This window comes from Ctenopharyngodon idella, chromosome 14 (genome assembly GCF_019924925.1).
Source record: "Ctenopharyngodon idella isolate HZGC_01 chromosome 14, HZGC01, whole genome shotgun sequence".
Lineage (NCBI taxonomy): Eukaryota > Metazoa > Chordata > Actinopteri > Cypriniformes > Xenocyprididae > Ctenopharyngodon > Ctenopharyngodon idella.
In genome coordinates, this window is record NC_067233.1 from 20,372,291 (window position 1) to 20,396,098 (window position 23,808).

The window sequence follows — 23,808 nt, forward strand, 5'->3', positions numbered from 1 at the left end:
AAGTAAAGTCACTTGATTCCATCTCAATTGTGTCACCTTGAGAAAAATCTTAGTATGCATTGACTGTTAGAGCTGTAAGAGACCACACCATACATCATAACTGTAGTATGTTTACATTCCTTGTTCTACATTTTCAGCCAGCCATGAACCATCCTTCAAGATAATGTAAATCCACAATAATTACTATGTTTTTAACGTAATCAGTCTCATAACATCCTTTATGTATAAAGTGATTTTCATGGTGTTTGGAGGTTTGGAGCCACAGACTGACTTATAAAAATGTGATCTATTTGATTTTATGCATTTGGCATGTTTGATTTAAACAAAATATTCCTGCTTAAATAAAACTTAATGAATATAAAGGCCTAAGAACTGTCAACCAGTACAGAAAATAGTTCCAGCTTGTCTCAGGTCACCCAAAAATGAAAATTCTGTCATCATTTACTCACCATCATGTCATTCCAAACGTTCATTTGTTGTGTTCTATGTATGCATGTTGATGTGCGATGTTTATAAATAAATAAAAGCCTAAATTAAATCTGTTTATTATATAAAGCGATTGTGTCTCTTCAGAAGACTTTGATCAAACTGCTCGATTCATATGGATTACTGTTACGATGTCTTCATAACTTTTTGAAACTTGAAAATGTTCATTACATAGACTTTCAATGGATATACAAAAAAAAAAAAAGATGTAATAAAATTAAAAATATCTACATTTGTGTTCCGAAGATGAACAAAAGTCATACAGATTTGAAACAACGTGAGAGTGTGTAAACAATAAAATAATTTTCTGTTTTTTGGTGAACTATCACTTTCATGTATTTAAAATTTACTCAAATTTATTGGAGGGTTTGAAAAGTAGAAATGTAAAAATCTGTTAAAGCACTTATAAAAATATTATTATTTGATCTCTAAATTTGTCTAAATCAACCTTTTTGAGGTGCAACAACTTTTCTAGGAGGATATGGTTTTATGTTACCCACATAATTCCAGTGAGTGTTTTGCTTTGTTTTATATGTAACATTTGCTCATTGGAAACTTATGTAGTATCTGACTTAGAATCTTCCTTTAACCCTCTGGGCCCTGAGGTGTTTTCTGGGTCCTGAAGGTGTTTTGACATGCCCTGACATTTGTGCTTATTTCTGTTACTCTTAGCATTTTCATGGGTAAAGTCTGATGTTACTGTATTCAACACAAACTCTGCTACAATAATATGTGAGCAGCATGTATGTAAAAGTTTGTAGTTTTGAGAAAATTACATTTATGCATGGTTTGTAAAAAAAAAAAAGTCACTGAAATAAAGCCATAAAACCCATACTGAATATTTTTTCACAAGAATTTTGAAAAATGTATGATGTAGGCTAGAATTTTTGCTTCAAAGCGGTGTGAAAATCATCCTTCCCACTCATTCACATAAAACAATATATTGATTTACAATATATTGATTTGTAAGACATGTTTTGTGTCAGAAGGCTGTATGCGGGGATGGCGTGAACGATCATGAATAATGATGTGTTTCACACCTGGGAAGACACAGACCCTCCCCTAATGGCCCTGTCAGCTGAAAAACACCTTTGTACCATTCCTGAAACAGTTCCTGTTCAATATACCTGTCATTTCCAAGGTGTTTGTTTTTTTCATTTTACCATGTTTGTGTAATGCAGCTTTCTGATGTTTGTACAGTGTTCTCAGAGAAAAACTGTTTCAGCACGACTCATCAGTGGCATCTAGTTTCTGTAAAAAAACAAAACAACTGTGAACATGCTTCAAATATGCCTCACAGAAGTAAAATAACATGCCGTTCAAGGATATCCATAATACAACTATCTCTATAGCTGAATGAAAAGAAGATAGAAATGCTTTGACTTATTAAATATGAAGACAATAAACACAATTTGCGAGAGTATATGGTTTATCTGTGTTCTTCAAGCCATCTTGTATATTTTCATAAGAATAATGTATATTCTTGATGCAACTCTAATCGACAATGCATTCATTTTAGGGCTGTCACACTATCAGATTTTTCACACCACGGTTATCGTGGCCAAAAGAATTCATGATATCGATATATTGCGATATCTATAGAAACCTTGAAAAAAACCTAATGTTATCAGTCAAACTCATCTTTACTTTATTTTGTCTTTTTCATTCTTTTTTTTTGAAGCCAATGAATCACACCATTGCATACAACAACTACACTTAAGGGTAATCAGATACTGATAAACAACTGATAAACAAACAACTGATAAACACAAGGCACAATTATTTTTACCTTTTGCATTCTCTGTCTTTGGCAAATTTTTATGAAGGAAGACAAGCATTTAGTTTATCTGATTTCAAGCTGGAGTAAAAAACATTGCCTGAATGTATCCCGAAGAACTGAAAAGAGTTTCTGATGCACATTTTAAAGACCATGCTGTGTGATTTTATTTAGAGGCAGAAGTTATATTATTTTATAGTATTCTATACAGTGATAAAGGCTATGTAGATTAGCATAGCATTATAAATATACATTATCCTTATGAAAATAACCAAGATGGCTTGAACAAAGACAAACCATATACTGTCAAAATGGTGTGTTAATTCTCCATGTTAAATCAAATTCAAAACGTCTCTATCTGCATTTTAAATGCACATTTCATACGGATTACATAATCAGAGAGTAGCCTATTTCTATTCGTTTTGAATTGTTTTGTTTAAAAGTAGTCATTTCAAACTTTCTATAGATATATTTCTCATGTCTGTGAGGCAAGTAGCCTGTAAGCTGCTTCATTTATGAGACACGCTCCAGTTCACATGCAAGTGATCGTGCCAGCCCCTCCATTGTATTGTCTGCTATATTTGCTTATTTATTAAATCCATGCAATTGGTTGATGAAACGTTGATTAAAATTAAGAAACAATTTATACAAAACGAAAATCACTTTAATGAAAGGCTTTCTACAAAACTTAATGAAGTGGTCAAAATCATGTCTGACCCACTCCATGTCTCCCGATATATTGCGCATCTTATGATGTAGCTATCCTATCTTACTCGTGCTGTTCCCTTTTAATAATCAACATAAATTAAATTAAAAAATAACATTATAATATTGAAAGAAAAATATGAAACTAAAAGCGTTTTCGCTCACATTCTCTGCTGTGTAGAGAATCTCCTCTGTCTTATCAGACGACATGATTTTCCACGGCAGTAGCAGCTGTGCGCACTGCATCTTCTTTTGTTTTGTCAGATGGCAGCGTTAAGGTGCAATACCGCCACCTATTGTACTTTGGGATGTCAACCAGATACTGGATTATTTACGTTTCATATTATCATGTGTATTATTCATTCTAAATATTACAGTTATCACGATATATTGCCAGACCCTTAATTAACACAATATTGATTTTTCATGTTTTAAATATCTCGGTTATCGTCAATACCGGTATATCGCGACACCCATAATTAATTTATTAGAATACTTCAAAATAATATACTGTCTGCCTCATTATGTTATAAGAAGCCACTTCAGATCCCAAATGAAAATTATTTTAAACACTTATGACGTTATGAAGTGTGCGCGTTTTGCTTTTCAAATGCACATTGTAAGTGAGTCAAACTCACAGTGCTTACAGAGACCATTTACTCTATGAAATATTATTGTTTACTTAGCACAATATAACACGTTTGAGCAGATATTCGCGAACACAGTATTTCACAGTAAACACTGTCTAAACATTCTAACATGTTACGTAACAAAAACACTTTAATGTAAGTGGGAATAAATGATTTACCTCAGCTGGATATCAATCGTGTTCTTCTTCTTCTGAGGTAAATTCAAGGTAAACTCACAGCGGGTCTTCTAAACTCTGTGAAAAGCAAAGGAATGATGACGCTAATGCTTTGTTTTGAGGGGGTAGGGGCGTTTGCAGGTTGGCGTGCCTTGCATATGACAGCTGAAAGCGCACCCTGTTTATTTTCTTTATTTTACAGAAACACAAGGTTTTGTTGTTATTGTGAGTGTACACAATTAAAAGTAGACCCTTTATATTTTATAATGATGTCTTACACTAATCTGTAGGGCCACAAATGATGGAGTATTTTAAGATGTTTCTGCTGTCATGAGGAAAAAATCCAGCAGAACGTGCCGGTGCATTCACCGGGCTCTGAGGGTTAATTTCCACAGCTCCAGAGCTGTTAATTTTGTGCATATTCACAATCAGTTTTCGGGAATTAATGGTGGAAAGCGAATATGATTAGCAATAAAACAGCCTCCTGTAAGACAGAGGAAGTGAAGGCAGGGAGAGGGGTATCTTACTCTATCACAGCCCGCTTCCTGAAGGTGAATACATTGGCACTCGATAGCTCAGAACTCTTGTGCTCCAAAGCACATCCTGTGCTCCCAACACGAGGCCAACCAAAATATTATTCCTCGACTTCTTTCGCACCAAAGGGCCCTATCTAGCTGGCTCAAGGATAGATATTAATTCTTAAGGGAATGCTTTCTTTATGCCACTTGTCCTGGAGAGGCTTTTTGGCAGAGAGCTGGAGTTAAAAGAGAGTATATGATGGAATGCTACTTGCGTTGGCCTCTTACCGAATTATTTTTTTCCTCTCATTAGTCGACATTCCAGACGTGCATGTTGGGATACCTTAAGCCAACAGGCCGTAAAAGGGAAGGAGGGATATGGAAGACTGCAAGTCGCTGAGAGTTCCCCGGTGCACAGAGACGAATGAGAGACCGGCCTCCGTATTGTATAGTGCTGCGACAGAAGGGAATGCGTTTATGTTGAATGGAGAAAACAGATTGCCTTTTAAAGAGTTTGACCTGCCGTTCCCCTCATTCACCGAGCTCGTTCCTCACAATTACTCTCACACACCCAATATTTATACAGATGTGCAGGCTTTTTAAAGTCCCTGCTGTTTAAATGTATGTTGTTGCGCATTGGAACACATTTATTTATTCAGACATTGTAAATACCTTTACTCCATGTGTCGTTTCTCTTTTCGGAGGGTGCTTTCCTGACCCTGGCTTTGACTTTTGTGACTTGTGTGGAAGCTGTTGCATTAATCACAGCCATCTGTGGGCTGAAGAGAGAAGAGTTGGAAGGCAAACCGAGCGCTGCTTGTGAAAGTTCAGGGCCTTTGTTTTGTCCCGCACACCTCTAATCTGTGAAACACGCAGTACTGTCGGTCTGCGAGGAGGAGAGGCCTCGGGACCAACCTGCGAACAGAAGAACCGGAGCGGGAGGGCCATAAATCTGCTCAAAGTGTGGGCGTACGGTCCTCCAAAAGGAGAATGAGATTTCAATCTGTGAAACAGCTCACCAGTAAGATTTTACTCTGATGAGAAAGCCATTCAAACAGAGCAGGAGAACATGACTCTGGCGAGTTCCTGACTGTGACTAATTTCTTTTTCACACTTTCAGACATCATCCATCAACATGTCAACTACACACTGGTGTCTGTGGGACGCACTAGTGTGCTGTAGTCAGGTTGGCTCCATACCTGTGCCAGTGACTCCTTCACGCTCCCACTGGGCACAACATCATATCAAAGCAATGTGAAACTAGGCATGAGATGCATTTTTCACTAGAAGTCCCCTTTGATTCGACATCAAACAGTTTTGCTGTTACACTTCATGGACAGTTGATATCTGTCAGCATATAAAACCATTTAAAGAATTTCCTCGCTGCTCTTTTCCATACAGCAAATGTAGATGTTGATGGTAGATGGTGCAGAGCTTCAAATATGGACAAAATATTGCACTTGTGCTCTATATTCCAAGCAATACTGATTATATTTGCCACTTCCAGAGCTCTAAAATCTCATTTGTTCTTAAGAATGAAAATTTGGCTTGGATTTCTGTGATTTATTCTACATTGTTGTAATAGTCTTGAAAGCATCTGTAAAAAATATGTTAGCTAAATGTATGTACATACTATTCAGTGGTGTTTTGCATGGTATGGTAAAGTTTCCAGCAAAAATGTATTCTTTTGTGAAAGCAGAAAAATCCCCGAAGAACATTCAGTTCTTAAAACGTCAGTTCTTAAAAGAGAGAGAGAGAGAGAGAGAGAGAGAGACAGAGACAGAGTTCCCACAGTCTTGGAAAGCTAGGATATACAGTATGAGGGAGCCTAATTTTAAAAGTGTGATGCCATGGGCATTTTGTAATGAATATACATTTTCAATGCTAAGCTAATATTTTATTGAGTAAAAATTACTTTTTAAAAACCCTTAATCCTTAAAAAATCTAATCACAAACTAAAATTGTCATGTAAATTCATTGGTTAAAAAGGAACCTTGAAGAATTCATTCATTTCTTAAAACTTCTGGAATCCTGAAATATAATTATTTACATTTTTTTGAGGCTGTTATAAAATAGCAGATATACATAGAGTTGCACACCTGTGATCACTTGAGTTATTAATATGGCAAGTTGCGACCCTAACCTTCAGTTACACCATATTTACACCATACCCTCATAGTAACCTGACATATGGCTTCAGATGACTTTATGATGTCTCATCCTCTGTCATTCAGAGCTTCTCTTTCATCAGATTATGGATTTAATTTGTTGAAATGGATTTGAAAATGATTATGTGTTGGATGAATGTCTGACAATGAGCACTCCTTCCTCTTCATTTATCCGTGTGATGGATGCAATTACAGGCATGGTGTTTTTTAAGAGAAAAGATCTAAAACGTAATAATATCCTTCATGCGTATGACTGCATGTGGAAGTCTGTTTCTTAAAATTTTCACCACAAGGTCTTCTTAAGCCTAGTTTTGTGGCAGCTAAATGGAACCAATCTGGCATTAGCCTTATGTAAACAGCTATTAGAGTGACTCACACAGCCTTGAGAGAAACAAGCGCGGACAGTATTTGCAGACTCTGACCTTTCTAACCTCCTCGGAACCACCAACTGAGGAGCGCACAAACAATGCAGTACGCCAGTGAGACATGGCTGGCTGACAGGGGGCTGCGGTTAAAATTTCCCCGCAGACATAAACAGTGACAATATCAATTTCCTGCATTTGGTCTTTTAACGGGAGTAAGCAGGGCTGTGCGTGGGCAGGGGGAAGCCTCGCTCTGTTCAGCCGGGCCAAGACGCTCTCAACCTCCGACTGATCTCTTGAAAAGAAAATTTCTTAGTTGCCTGCCCTGAAGTTTTCACTTTACTTCAGTCCATCAGCCAGTATATATAAGACTATTGCATAGTGAACTGCTGAAAACCATTGAGGATTTTCAGAACAGAAAATTTGCCATGATGGACCAAATTTTCTACCCTATTTTGACGCATATGTTTGAGTGAAATGGCTTCTTGGGCAAGAAAAAAGTAAAACGGCACTTGATTTGTTAATTGGGAGTTTATTAGATTGTATAAAGTTGTTGTTTTCTAATTGCTTGATCGTTTCATGTGAGTGACAGGATGGGGGGGGATTGAAACTCATCTGGCCATTGGACAATCTTATATTGCTGTTGTACACGTCATCAGAAAAGAGATTTCATAGCGAGCAGTCATGTAAATGTTTTTGATTAAAGATTATGAGGGAGCACAACAGGTTTTCATGAGCACTGACCTTAAAGTTCTGTTAGCTTGTTTAGAACTTGGGTGCGCACCGAGGAACCACTTAATTTACTTTAAAAAGTTCAAAGGTTGGGTTCATGTGAACCTAATCTAACAGTGAACATTTTGAACAATGAACATTTGATTTTAGTGAGGTGAATTCTGGTCTCTTTGACATTCATGTAATTTCAAAACATGGCCCAGTTTGTATGTACTGATGTAGTATGAAGGGTGATTTCAGATAGATTGAGAAAGTTTTTACTATATATAGTCATTAAATGCTTCTGGTTGATGACGAAAGGATCACATTATGGAACATACTTTACTCAGTTTTTGTTATTTAACAAAATGTCCTTTCATTGTAGTAAAGATTTTAGTAAAAATTTGTAGTAAAAATATATATTTTGTTATTTTTACTCTTATGGAATGGAATTTAAATTTTATGACAAAAATATTTGTCAGAATATGGCAGACCAAACACTGCATTCATTAAAAATGTATGCACTAAATGAAAATGGATTTCGTGGAAAAGTTCATTTATTTCAGTAATTCAACTCAAATTGTGGAACTCGTGTACTAAATAAACTTAATGCACACAGACTGAAGTACTTTAAGTCTTTGGTTCTTTTAATTGTGATGATGTTGGCTCACATTTAACAAAAACCCACCAATTCACTATCTTAATAAATTAGAATACTTCATATGATCAATAAAAAAAATATTATATATATTTGATATTTTAAACAGAAATGTCAGGCTTCTGAAAAGTATGTTCATTTCTATGCACTCAATACTTGGCTGGGCCTCCTTTTGCATGAATTACTGCATCAATGCGGTGTGGCATGGAGGCAATCAGCCTGTGGCACTGCTCAGGTGTAATGGAAGCCCAGGTTGCTTTGATAGCGGCCTTCAGGTCATCTGCATTGTTGGGTCTGGTGTCTCTCATCTTCCTCTTGACAATACCCTATAGATTCTCTATGGGGTTCAGGTCAGGTGAGTTTGCTGGCCAATCAAGCTTTTGGTACCTTGTGTGGGCAGGTGTCAAGTCCTGCTGGAAAATGAAATCAGCATCTCCATAAAGTTTGTCAGCAGAAGGAAGCATGAAGTGCTCTAAAATGTCCTGGTAGATGGCTGCGTTGACTGTGGGCTTCAGAAAACACAGTGGACTAACACCAGCAGATGACATGGCAGCCCAAATCATCACTGACTCTGGAAACTTCACACTGAACTTCAAGCAACATGGTTTCTGTGCCTCTCAACTCTTCCTCCAGACTCTGGGACCTTGATTTCACAATGAAATGCAAAATTTACTTTGATCTGAAAAGAGGACTTTGGACCACTGAGCCACAGTCCAGTTCTTTTTCTCCTTAGCCCAGGTAAGACGCTTCTGACATTGTCTTTGGTTCAGAAGTGGCTTGGTATGTGGAATGTGACAGTTGTAGCCCATTTCCTGAAGACGTCTGTGTGCGGTGGCTCTTGATGCACTGACTCCAGCTTCAGTCCTCTCCTTTTTAAGCTCTCCCAAGTTCTTAAATCGGCTTTGCCTGACAATCTTCTCAAGCCTGCGGCCATTCCTTTCACTTGTACACCTTTTCCTACCACACTTTTTCCTTCCAGTCAACTTTCCATGAATATGCTTTGGTACAGCACTCTGCGAACAGCCAGCTCTTTCAGCAATGACCCTCTGTGGCTTGCCCTCATTGTAGAGGGTCTTGATGATGGTCTTCTGGACAACTGTCAAGTCAGCAGACTTCCCCATGACTGCTGTTGGGATTACTGACCTAAACCCAGTATTTATACCCTGAGAATGGTAATTTAATAGAACTTGAAATTAAATATTCTAATAATTTGAGATACTGATTTTTTTATTTTGATGAGCAGCAAGCTGTAATCATCAAAATAAAAACAAAAAAGTCTGGAAATATTTTACTTTGTCTAATAAATCTAGAATATATTTAAGTTTTACTGTTTGAGTTAAATTACAGAAAGAAAAAAACTTTTTCATGATATTCTAATTTGAGATGCACCTGTATATCATTAACAAAATACAACATGTTCATTTTGTAAATGTAAATCATAATATCATGTAAGTAACACTTTACAATAAGGTTTGATTTGTTAACAATAGCTAACATACTTCTAATGCATTTATTTATCTTAGTTAATGTTAATTTCAAAATCTCATAAGGAAGCTATATAGGATGCACTTGAATGAGATAATTAACCCACTAACAAAGCACTTTGGTTTACCAGTGTTCATCTCCTGCAGCTCAATCTCTAACATACCTTTTCAACCCATCATTTTGTTTCTCCGGCTATTTCATCAGTAATTTATCAAGGAAAACGGTTTGAATTTTTGCCAAAGCCAGACAGCGTTCTACAATGACAGTAATTAACATCATCTTGTTTTCTGTAGGTCCTCCACGTGTAGCCGAGAAGATTGCCCACCGTCAGACCGTCAGAATTGGACGCACCATGAAACTTCAGTGTCCTGTGGAGGGCGATCCGCCGCCCCTCATCATGTGGACCAAAGACGGACGAAACATCCACAGTGGTTGGATGCGCTTCAGGGTCCTTCAGCAAGCCCTGCGCATCAAAGAGGTGGAGGCAGAGGATGCTGGGACCTTCATTTGTAAAGCCACCAATGGCTTTGGCAGTGTCAACATTAACTACACCCTCATCGTCATCGGTAAGCATGCTTTAGCTACTTTTTCACGAAACCTCTCAAAATAGCAGTTTATCTTGAGAACAGTGGGTCTCCTAGAGTAATATTTGTGTGCAGTATTTCATATTTGTACTCACCGGAGAAATTATCACGAAAAATTTCCACCTAAATGCATGAATTTGTTCTTATGTTAATGCATTTGGAGTATTTTAAATGAGTGACCATGTGCCTAAGGTTAGTCATTTGCATAAATGTAAATGTAATAAAACATCCCAAACTATCTCCATATAAAGGCTTTCTGCACAGCCTTTCCTTTATAGCCTTTCATCATTCTTGGCAAACATGAGACTCTGAAGATGAGCTTTCACTTGAGAGGACAGTATCCTCAAAATCAGTTCAAACAGAATAAACACCTTTATACAGACCCAGATTACACAGCTCTCATTAGCCAGCTGTATATACATATATCTTCGTTGAAGCATGCTCAAGCTATAACTAGCTTTTCTTACTCTTTCACTGTCAGGTTTATGTTCAGTTTGTTTGTGTTTTAGGGGCCGTTTACACAACACCATTTTCAACTAAAAACAGAAAACTTTTTTGGCCATTTATTTACACGACAACGTCTAGTTTCGGGGCCCCTGAAAATGCAAGCTTTTGAAAACGATACTATCATCTCTATGTAAGCAACCAAAACGCGAATTTGTGAAAATTTGTGCATATACGTAATACGTCATGCGCATGCATATTATGTGTTCTTCTGTCTATACGTGCGTAGTGTTTCTTTACAAAGTGGCATCGCCAACTATTGGCCTGGCAGCATAATACAGCGTTTTTAGTTGTTTGAGTCGTGTGAATGGGGATCATTTTGACAACGTTGTCATCTGAATGTGAAAAACAACAAGGTTTTTAGTACATCGTTGTTGTGTGAACGTACCCTTTAGTTTGGTTTTGTTCTTTTCCTGTTTGACTGTGTTCCCAATCCTTGTTTGTTTCTGTAGTTACCGATCATGGCCTAGTTTGTTTCCTTAGTTACTGATTAGTTTCACCTGCATTTGATTTAGCTCCCTTTGTTTGCCCTGTGTATTTATACCCTTACATTCACTGTACATGATGAAATAGATTTATGATGAAGTATCTATGTATAAAATTTCATCTTCACATGACTATAAGGCCACCCAGAGTATGAGATTTTTTGTGTACATGTGGTTTCAGTTGTTTTAGTACCAGTTATCCATAAGAATTCATATTTAAAATTAATTTATTAAAGTTATTAGTGAATCATGATTTGTTTGTGAAAACGTTTGAATGCAGATTTCCCACACAAATTTCTGAGACCCATTATCTCTTAATGTGAACTTTTTCAGTATATTGGAGGCCTACCTGGCCAAAGCATTGACAGTGCACAAAGACGACAACCAGAAATGGCCTAAAAATGCATAATGATATTTAAATAGTTGATCCAATTTTTTTCATTCTTTTTGCACAAAATAAAATAAAATAAAATATGACATCTGTAGCCATGAACAGCAACTTCGTTTGTTTAATTAACCAGAAATGGGCAAATCAAAATGAGCACCAGGAAATGTAAAATACTTAATCCTCAACTCTCTAATCATTCTGGGTTTTCAATGGCCTTTTCTCAGACCTGTCGTTCAGTAGATGGACCTTTGAATGAGCGTGCTGGCCGCTCGCCAAGTTAATCAGGCCTTAATTTGGCCGCGTTCCACATGGTGATCTGTCCACCTACGTGAGGAGGTGCTCTGGGCCGATCTTGTGATCTGAAGACTTTCTGAGGACATGAACCCTGCTCCAAGTACATTCATCAGAGATGGTACACCGTCAAAATGGCAAATCACTGTTGTAACTTCTAATAGCACTGCAGTGATCACCAGGACCTTCTGTGTGTAGTCACCTTAAACTTCAAGGATAATAATGTTAACCAGTGGGGTAATTTGGGACTGCAGATGCATCCATCTAAAGAAATGCCAATCCTAAATGGAGGCCCTGGTGGAGTGCCTCTTTCAGGGGGAGTTTTATATTAGCTGGACTAAGTTAATGATCCTTTTATTTGCCTCTTAGATGAGGCCTATGTAATGCAAGACATTGGAGCTAAATTTCAGAAAATGAGAACATCCCCAGCGTTCACATGGACTGTTTGTTTTGTAGCGTACAGTGGGTCATTAGTGATCTTGACCCATGCATGTACATCTTTTCAAGTAATGGCTACATAAAACTGATAACTATGTGTAGAAAATTAGTTTCCTTAGCCCTGTTAATTATTGCATTTTCCTGTTATAGGACAATGTATAATGTGTGTCAAAGTGTGCGTGCTAATTTATAATCTCCTGTGATTTAATATCTGACTGATATATATATATATATAAATAAGATAAAGATAAAGTAAAGCTGATGCTAAATCAAGTCAGGGGGCCTTTTCACAATGAGTGAAAAAAGAATTGTTTTTTTGTCAGCCTTGTCAATGAAAGTAAAATTTACTTTGGGCATCCATATAATTTATGCAAAATACAACTAATCACAAAAATGTATTTGGATAAATTGCCACTCTCCTGACATTAATATAGCAGCGTGATAGGAATGCATCATAGTATATTTATAATAATAACTGTCATTTTTAGCAAAATTAAAATAATATTAATTTACAATTTTTGTTTGAGGTCTGGTGGGTATTGTATGTGCTTGACATGTTCTATGTTAGGGCTTATATATTACACTGTGTCTACACCGGATGTGACAAAGCGACCATTGTAAATACTTTTAGGACCCTATTTTTACAATCTAAGCGCATGGTCTAAAGCGCACGGTGCAAGTGTGCTCAGGGCATGTCCGAATCCACTTTTGCTAGTTTAAGGACGGCAAAAATGGTCGGTCTAAAAGGGTTGTCCTTATTTTCTTAATGAGTAATGGGTGTGTATTGGGCGTAACGTGCAATAAACCAATCAGAGTCTCATCTCCCATTCCCTTTAAAAGCCAGTTGCGCTTGCGCCATGGCGGATTCGTTATTTATATGGCGGAATTTGCAAGCGGAAAAACTGAACGCTTCTCTAGTGAAGAAACGGATCTGCTCATGCACGAGGTTAAAGTACGCGAGCAGACCATCTACGGGAAAAGCCGGATTCCACCAAAGCATTTTTATTATGCATACAATAATAATCTTTTACATTGTAATCCTTTTATTTTTATTATTTGGCATGTTTGTGTGCTTCTGCGCGTCCCTGTGTGTAATAAGCAAAGTGTATGCACGCTGTGCCCCTCATATAGGCGCATATTACTAACACGCTCTTTAAATAACAAAACAAATATTGCGCCATTGACTTTAGACCAGGTTTCAGTAGGTCAATGGCGTAGTCTATTTCAGTTGCCTCAAAAGAGTAACGCGCCAACAATGTGCCTGAACACACCTCGTTTTCAGACAAGCACACTCATGGGCGCACAAATGGGTGCAAATGTATTTGCTATTTAAATAACGTGGCGCAGGACGTGAAAATGATAACTGCGTCGGGCTGAAACTAGCAAAAAACACTTGTGTCCCATCTGGCGCTGCATTGTGCTGGGTGTATGATAGGGCCCGTATTCTTCGTGTCAGAAGTAACTCGAGCACTTGAAGTACATCAAGAATAGAACGGGGCATCAGTTTACTGTCAGGGATTTGTTGTGTCACATCGCATCCAGTGTAGACAGCATCACTGATTATAATGGGGTCTATTTGCTTTTGTCGCGTCACATCGTGCAGTCGCGCCTGGTGTAGATGGTAGTAGGGGGTCATTTCAACAGCTTTATATCCATCGAAATGCTAGAATCATGTGAATAGTGGAATTGTGTCATAAATACTTTAAAAAAGGTATTAATAAATTAATAATAATAATACAGTAATAATGATAATAATAAATGACACCCAATCTCTCAAACAGATTTATAACACCATAAATGTTTTTTTTGTTGTTGCAAATTGTCGAATTCACACTCACTCTCATTGCGAGCTGTCTAACAAACCAAATAAATCTGCAAGTGTAAAAGGTTGGCTGGTTGGGTTAATGCAGTTGTCATGAAATATGAAGAAAATAATAAATTAATATAATGCATGAAATCTACCCGTTCCCTCCCCACTTTAAAAAAAAAGCAAAAAAAAAAAGCAAGTAAACAGCATAAAACACGCGAGGAGAATCAAAGCAGGCAATTTTAGAATAAGAAAACAAGCGTGTATAAAAAGTTTTCTCATAATTAAGCATGAATGAGAAGTTTCTTAGCAGCTGAAGGCAATAAGCGAACCCCTGAACTTCGGGCGGGTAGGGAGGGGCGGCAGGGGCAGCTGCCAAGATGACCTCAGTTGAGCAGCTGCACCCACTGTGCTGGGACGCCAAAGATGTGCCAAGACAGCTTTGATGCACCGCAACCATCTTTGCCATGCTGTTTAGTCAGGGCCCTTGAACTTGGACTTGTTTTTTAATCCCTCTGCTGGCACATTCTACCTTTAACGCAATTCAATCATGCCAGTGGAGGCCGAGGTGTAGTTTGATAGGTGTTATGTTGTTTTGAATTGCTTTGGAAAGCCAAGATTTTACAAATAATATATTAAAAAATCGAAAATATCTTTGTCATGGCTCTATAAAATTGCAACACCAAAATGTGAAGTTTTACTGACATCTCTGGGATGATATTGTATTTAGAATAAAGCATTTTCAGATTTGTAGATGTCAGATTGTTACATGATTTGCTTTGGCTTTTAAAGGTAATTCCCCTAGTGGAACACTTTTATGAGATGTTATAACATCTACGTTATGCTCTTTATATGGTGTTCCATATGGTAAATAAAGCGATCCACAGTAAAGTACATCCATGTTTCCTTCTCTGGAGTGAGAACTATAAATGTGAGGATGTAAAGTAATCTATTCATTTCTCAAGATGTGGTTTCAATAATTTGGCCAGGCCATCTGAACTTTTGTTTATTATTCTATATATGCACTTTTGAATTCAGTGATGAATGTTGACACCTTTTTCTTATTACGGCTTCTTCACACCCCGCCAAATTCTCCATCGCAGACTGTTTCATTTGTATAAATATTTTCACAGTTTTTCTTTCCATCTTTGTTATATTTCATGGCACTAAAGCACATGTCTGCACAGAAGCCAGAACTGTGCATTATACTACGCGCTGTAAGAAAAAAAAGAAGACTTTCCTGATATTTTTCTTGCTCTCTTGAACTGAAATTTTTACATTCGCTTGGTTTGGTTTCCACTGCCCCTTTTTCACTCCATTTGAAACTTCAATTTCAGGACAAGATCAACTCACAAGACAATTTATGAAACCACTAATTCCTCCTTCACTTCCAAATCCTGTTCTGTTATTTAATGGATCTAAACCTTAAAATTGCTCATGTAGCATGTGTACGCAAAGCATGTCAAAATCAGATCCTCCTATGTGTAATACGCATTTCCACTTCGCGACAAAACGTAAGTTTTATATAAGATGTATTGGTTACATGTTAAGTCATGGTTCTCATGTGGATAATGCAGGTGCGAATGCAGGTTGCAACATTTCATATCATGTTTCCTTATTCTGCCCATCGTTTTCTGTCCTCTCTGTCCTGTGCCTAAGAATTAAAGTGGTTAAAAAAAAAAAGTAGAAAAAAAAAATTCACTTTTCTGAAAATTTCTGAAAATGATTTCTAAAAAGCACCTCTTTCTAAAAAGAACCATTTTAGGTTTCCCAAAGAACCTTTCAGTGACCATTTCTTAAAATTACCAGTTTTTCTTAGTGTAAAGAACATTATAATAATCTAATAATCTAAATATTTTTTCACTATAAAGAACCTGTTGTCCAATGGAAAGATTCCATTGATATTAAAGGTTCTTCATGGAACCATAAGCCGCTTTTCCACCATTGGTACAAACCGTTGTTATTGCTTAACCATTCCATTCGGTGCCAGTCCGGCCCAGCCAGTATGGATATGGTTTCATTTTCCACCGATAACAGAGCTCGTTGGAATGTAATACAAACGCTTCAGTCGTTGCTTTGGTAACGAGAATTACCAAAAAAGTTAAGAGTTTACATACAACATGACTTGTAAATTGCGAGAATGGTCAGATATTTCTTTTAATTTTATTATTAACTTCTGTTTACTTCGCTTAAATAGCTCACTTGGCCAGCTACAGAGAAACTGGTAGCCAGGCAACAGACAAGTGACCAATCCTGGCGACGTCACTACATGCATTTTACCAGCACAGCTAACCATGCTGAAAATTCCGAGCCGAGAATGGTTTGTAATTGTGGCTGAACCAAGCTCAAGTGGAAATATTACTGGAACTGTTCTTAGAACTGTTCGGCCCGATGGTGGAAAAGTGGTAGGTGCCAATAAAGAACCTTTTATTTTTAAAAGTGTATGGTGCAGGACAGGTTATGTACCAAATGTAATCACAAAGAGCATTGTGCTATATATCTTCATCTCAGCCCTTGTATCGTAAAATCAGGTTGAGTCATCAGTTTTCTGGGCTCTTTTGCGTAATAGAACAGCATGTGTAGTCTGTTTCTGTCCTGTGTGGCCCTGTGATCAAATGTCCCTGTGAGGACAGGAGACCTGTGTTGATAGGACTCATTAGTGGCTTTGCCCTTCCTCAAACCAGATGGGAAAGGCATTACTGTCCATTTATCATGGGCGGCTTTAGTTTTAAGCAGCTCTCTCTTCTTACCAACTCCAAAGCATGTTCCCAGTCCGCTGGGCCTGCTATGTTTCTTTTTACTCTCTGAATGCCTACTCATTCACTGCCATCTCCTCTCCTTATTTATTAGCTTTTTTGTTAACATTTGTATTATTGCACCAGATGCGTCATTGACAGAGATAATGAGAAAAAAGTGGCTTTCAGGGCATCCAGCGGAAGCAAGGAATGATGGAGGGGAAAAAGACCGATTGAAAGAGCAGATTTCATATTTTGTTTCTGTTCTCTGTTCCCAGTTGTTGTGTTTGTTGGCCCTCACCTGCATAAACTGACTATTGCTACAGTAGAAAAACAAGATCAAGACTAGATTTACCGTCCATTTGTGATGACAGTGCAGACATGATTGTGGAATTGAGACATGTAGGAAGCTGCTGGGAAGTGCCTGGTGATTTATAGCGATTTGTGGAGTTTGCTCAGGCCCTGGAAGCTGCTGTTCAGCCAACATCTGGTAATGATCGTGGTGCTGAATAAACGGAGCTTGATATATCTACTGATCTCTATGCAGGGTTTCCCTCTGGACTTCAAGAGGCCCTATCGCGGTCAAACTAGCATTGGGTGCTTGAAGCTCTACTGATCTTTCTAAAACAGTACTTAAGAAACATCACAAGTAACACTCACATCTTTGTTCAGTTTTGTCTGAAATCTACTCTTTATGCACTTGTGTATTAAATTAAATTGAGTTGTTTGTTAAAAATCTTGAGGATACATGCAGATGATTTCTGATCATTGCTTGTTTTGCCTGTGGATTTAGGCTTCGTTCCATTCAAGGTCAGATCTGGATATCTGACTTCCGACCATGAAACGCTCTGTTGTCTGAACCATGGCATTATAGAGAATACAAATAAAAGACATATGAATAAACAAGACGGCAATGCTGGCATTTATTTTGCAGGCGTTTTATTATCAACAGAGAGTTTCATTTTCTGTGTCTCTGATGGCATTTATATCACAATCAAATTGAACATGTCCACTTGAGTTTTAGACAGCCTACTTTAAGTGCCATTTTATTTCAGTTTTCCAGCAAATGTAAGAAATTGAAAATTTGTCTTTCCAAGTTAAATAGAATGAATGATTATTCCTGGTATTTTTGCTTTTTCTGTGGTGTATGTAACAGAAAACTTTAAGCCATTGAACGTTTCTTTATGATTTTTGAGCATCCCTTCAAATTCATATTCCCTACATGCCCAGGATATCAAGAATTGATGTTTTTCCACACTTGTTCAACAACTGAATTTACCAAAACCAAAAGTAAGAGGGTTTTTTTTTTTTTTTTTTTTTACTTTTATTACTTTCTTTTTCTATTGTTGTTTGACAGACAGCAGCAGGTTTAATTTATTAGGCTGCGGTCACTTTGCACGGATCCTACTGACATGCATTCTTTTCCAACTGATAATTTTCACTTAAGACATATCTGTCTGTGTTTACATTCATACTTGCCAGGACAGGCATTTTGATATAACTGTGTGTGTATTTGTCTGTTCGAGTACAATGACCCACGAAGGTGAATACTAATCACAAAAAAATTAGACTTAAGTCTAAAGGAACATTGAAATGTCAGGTTTTAAATCGTGTAAGTCAAATTGAAAACAAATATTCTCTGTTTATGTAATCTGTATGGAAACAGAGCCATGTCAGACGCCCGTGATTCAGCTCATTATCCGCTAATGCGGCCACGCCCCCGGAGCGAGCGCTATTCAGACGCAAATTCTGAGCCAATACATGTATACATCATCGCATTCGTGTATTTATTGTCTTCAGAAGTGTTTATCTGCATGTTATCACCGTGGTTAGCGTTAGCGATCTCTGGAAGCCTTTGTTAGTTCCTGGAATGTCACATGGCCTGTTCTTCTTTAGAGTCATTTGTGGACTAAAGGTGTACAGAGCGCCCTCCGGCTGCAAGTATGAATTGAAAACACAGTATCCAGCGCTCATAGTGATGACAATAAATAATGAATAAATATTGACATAAACATATGAGAATCCATCAATATCCATCAATATTTCTCCAAATGTGCATGCTTTTAAGCCAAAAGGCTATATGAAATGCCATAGAGGTAACATGAATGTTCAGACACTTTGCATCACAGAAATACATTATATTTTAAAGTATATAATAGAATACCATTATTTTAAATTGTAATAATATTTCACAGTATTGCTGTTTTTTCTGTATGTTTGATATACACCAGGATGAGCTTGAGACAAGATCACAGAGGGTTTTTTCACATAGCCTACCTGACTGAAAGAGCTCATTATTATGCAGGTCATTACAGTTCATTATGCGAAACTTTTGTCTTCTCAGGTGTGAATCACAGCATTATTCATGAAGATTCACGCCTCCACGCATACTGTGCTTCTTGACAAAAAGTGTCTTACAAAATTTAAATTAATATATTGTTTTATATAAATGAGTAGGCAGGATAATTTTTACATCATTTTTAAGCAAAAACTCTAGTCTACAACCTCCAATACCCAGAAGTCTTGTGAACACAGATTTAATATAATTTTTTTGGCCTTATTTCAGTGACTTAAGTTTTTTTTGTTTTTTCAATAACCACGCATAAACGTTATTCCTTCAAAAAAACAAAACATGTACATACATGTTGCTCACATAATATGGTAGCGAAGTTCATGCTGAATACAGTGTAATGACACTTTTTACATTAATATGTTTACGAACAACTGAAAAAAAGCACAAATGTCAGGGCATGTCAAAACTTCTCCAGGGCCCCAAATCAGCCTTAGACTCCAGAGGGTTAATCAAATCAATATTCACTGTATAAAGTGATGACCTGTTACCTTAAAGAGCTATTTCTGCTTCATTTAAAACATAAAACTTAGTTTTGTTGGTATAAACTGATGTATTTAGGTTGGTTCATTGATGTTAAATAATATTTTTGACTTGAACAAAAAAAGTTAATTTAGATGTATTCCATGCCCAATTCCACACAAGCTAAAGTGTACATGCATGCACATACAAGTTAAGCAGCAGCGGCATGTGCAATAGTGATTTCACTACACAAAAGGACACTGGTCCCCTGTTAGATGGTAAAGTGTGACACCTGTTTGGTTGCCTTTACATTTAGCAATATTTCATATTCTGAATATCTCTGAATGTAGCAGCAATGTTCATAGTAACACTAAAACACCAGTTCACACTTTACCATCTAACTGGACCAAAGGCATTTTGTTTATTCACTATTCCATGCCAATTTCCACACTAGTTAAACTGTGCATGCTAAATGAGCAGTTTAAGCAGACACAAGTAATTTTTCTTGCACTTCAAAGTTTACTGTTGTACCCCATATAACTAAATAAAATGCCATCCATACAATCAGACACTTAAAAAGCACTTAAAAGCCTTCTATGTCAAGGTCAAAGTTCAAAATTATGAGTTGACTGTTTTATTGAAAATCTTCAGTTGGTTCAACTAAAGTGCCTGTGTGAATAAACATTCAGTTTGCATAATTTGATTAAGCCAGCTGAACATTTTCAATGCAGCAAGTCGATATAAAATTTTGAGTCTTGACCTGTTATAGTGCAACACCTGTTCGGTTTCTTTGTTTTGTTTTTTCCCTCTATTGATGGCAGTTTTATTTAATTTTATACTGGTTGAGTATATATTTTGAAATACTTACTGTTTAAAATTTCAATTTTAAATAAAATTTCCTATTAATGTAATGCAAAGTTTGAAACTAGTAAGTTTTAGGCTTTTTTTTTTTTCTTTTCTTTCACCAGCTCCCAGTTTGCATATGTGTTAGCTGCTAGATTGGTTAAATATTATCCAGATGTAGAACGATGCATAAATAATTTCTGGTATATTTAAAAAAAAAAAAAAAAAAAAAAAAAAAGGTATTTATTTTAGCATCTTTTAACTAGTTGCTTATTAGTATGCATATTAATAGAATATTGGCTGTTTATTAGTACTTATTAAGCACATATTAAAGCCTTATTCTGCATGACCTTATTCTACATTCTTAATCCTACGCAATACCTAAATTTAACAACTATCTTACTAACTATTAACAAGCAGTAAATTAGGAGTTTATTGAGGGAAAAGCCATAGTTAATAGTTTATATGTGTTCCCTATACTAAAGTGTTACCAAAAAAACATTTGAATATTTTGTTAATTTGTATGGTAATTGTCTTAGAATGTTTTAGCATTAGAGTGAAATAATAATGAAGATAATTAAAAAAAATTCTATAATTGGCCTAGTAGTTCATTCAAGGTTCCTTAAGTAAGCAGCCTTTTAAACAGCAGCTCACAGTCTTAGAGCTTTTTCTGGGACAGCAAGCCATTCAAACAATAGAGTAGTGTGAACGATGTTTGTTAATGGGCCATTACTGTTCCTGCTCCAGCCTACAGGGGTGCTGCTGTATGGGCTTAAACACACACACACACCTATAGGTCCCCACTTGGACAAAAATGAAAAAAAAAAAAGTTTTTTTTTTTTTTACTTGATTTTAACATGATTTAAAGCATGACCAACAGGGGACCTGAAAAATGTCCCCTCTTTGCTTGGTGGTCCCCTTTTGGTTAATGTGTAATGACACCATGGTCCCCTGTTAGATAGGTAGACAAGTACACACACACACACACACACACGCACACAAACACACACACTATGATTCATGACTGTGTCAGATTCCACAGCTGTCTTGAGGATAAATGAAAGAACTTATTAGATATTGATTGAAATTCAAAGACCAAAAAGATGAATCTGGTTTCATCAGCTTAATTGAGAAATCTGTGTCTCATCCTCATTCACCCGTCTTAAAGTGCTGTAGCTGTGTTATATTTCCCAACAGCAAGTATCTCTCAGATTAGGTTTTTGTGACACTTCTCAGTTACTCAGTTTCAGTTACTCTACTGAAAAATCTGAATTACTGGTTTGACTGATATATGATTTTTTTTATGGTACTACTTTCTAATCATTGTAAAATAATAGCAAAGAATGAACATCCATCTTATATAACGATGGATGCTATGCTTGAATTATGGGCAAGGGAATTGCTGAGAAACTGAGAAGGAATAGACAGATCGTTTCAGGAGAGGTTTTCCCCTTCATTTTCTCTATTGGCAATTCAAAATATTTTTAATAAAGAGTTGTAAATCTTAAATCAAACTAAACAACAAAATCATATACATTACAACAAGTCAGTCAAAGAAAAATAGTATCTGAATATCGAAAATGATACAGGATTTGTGAGTGAATGAATTTACTTCTTATTCCATAAAGCCTTACTGTATTTAAAGGATTAGTTCACTTTCAAATAAAAATTTCCTGATAATTTACTCACCCCCATGTCATCCAAGATGTCCATGTCCTTCTTTCTTCAGTCGAAAAGAAATTAAGGTTTTTGATGAAAACATTCCAGGATTATTCTCCTTATAGTGGACTTCAATTGGCTACCCCAAACGGTAGAAGTTCAAAATTACAGTTTCAGTGCAGCTTCAAAGGGCTTTAAACAATACCAGACAAGGAATAAGGGTCTTATCTAGCAAAACGATTGGTCATTTTCTTAAAAAAAAAAAAAAAAAATGCTATAAAATATGTTTATAAAAATGTTTTATAAACACAAATAATCGCCTTGCAAGGGGTTCTGCCAGGCTGCCTTCCGTATTCTTCAAAAAGCTTACACTGTATGTCCTACACCTTTCCTATTCAGCTTACGGGAAAAATGGAATTGGTGCCGTGTTTGTTCTGTAAGTTGAATAGGGAAGGTGAATGACATACAGCGCATACAATATGATTTGTTGTCAGAGGATGCCAGTGTGTGTTTTTTTTTTTTTTTATATGCTTAAAGTTCCTTTTCCTGTAACTAATATTAGTTTGATAGCTAGCTTGTTGGTATAGTGCTTCGAAGAATTTTAACATTAAACATTATTTTTATTTTTGAAATCATATCAATCATTTGGCTTCTACAGAAGCACGCAAAATCACTTTACAGTGTAAGAGCACATGCAAGATCCTGGGTTAAAATGTTATCGCTAAAAATAAATTTCTCTCTGCAGATTTTGAATGGAAATTTTACTTCCAGAAGCCTGCCATTACGGTATAGCTGTTATTTCACGGGGGAATGGGGTGTAATCGGAATGAGGAGTGTAAGTGGAGAGACATGCACGGAAAGATGGAGCATTCCTGCCTTGTTTCACGTGGTTTCTTGACCATGGATTCCTAAACGTTTTTGTCAGCTGAACCCTTTAGCCATAAAATATTTACTTAAAGTACCCCCTGAGATTTTAAGTTAACATTTCAATATTTTAACATCACATTCACACTCTAAAATTGGTTAATAGTCACATATCATGCAGGTAAACAAATAAAATATTTAATCTTTTTAAGTAAAGTAATTCTGACTTTGTAGCTGGACTATAAAGTGGACTTAAACCTCTTTTTAGCTGTGACAGTGTCTCAGTCCACATTACATTCACACTGGTGTATTAGGAACCCAATCAAACTGAATAATATTATTATTAATATTAATATAATTATTATTATTCAGTTTGATTGGGTTCCTAAAACACCAGTGTGAATGATTATTATTATATTTTTAACTCTAATTATAATATATAATACTGTTGTAATTTACACTTGTACTGTAAAATAAAAATGAATGTTTGATAATTATAAAAAATATTTTATTTTACAATACAAGTTACAATACTAATATTTATGTTTTAAATTCTTAAAGTCACCATTAAAATAATAATAAAAAAAATCTTATTTTTAATAATGCAGTATTTGTTGTAAATTATTTATCCGTGCACAAAATCAAGTCCCGTCCTATTTTTTTCTTGTTCCAGAAGCTGTTTCACTCTGATGTACATCACAATAGGGAAGAAAAGATGATTGC

The 23,808-nt window shown here is 36.4% G+C and overlaps 1 protein-coding gene and 1 long non-coding RNA gene across 4 annotated transcripts in view; one reads left to right on the forward strand and one right to left on the reverse strand.

Moving 5' to 3' along the window:
- LOC127494694 (uncharacterized) overlaps positions 1-23,808 on the reverse strand; it is a 447,433-nt gene that overhangs the window by 226,340 nt on the left and 197,285 nt on the right. The gene's annotated exons all lie outside the window — the stretch shown is intronic.
- fgfrl1a (fibroblast growth factor receptor like 1a) overlaps positions 1-23,808 on the forward strand; it is an 87,739-nt gene that overhangs the window by 33,488 nt on the left and 30,443 nt on the right. For 2 of the 3 annotated variants that reach the window (XM_051860760.1, XM_051860762.1), the window contains one exon: positions 9,969-10,241. The exons of the other annotated variant lie outside the window; for it this stretch is intronic. In XM_051860760.1, the coding sequence (XP_051716720.1) occupies positions 9,969-10,241 (273 nt within the window). The remainder of the gene's footprint in view (positions 1-9,968; positions 10,242-23,808) is intronic. 3 annotated transcript variants of the gene reach the window in all.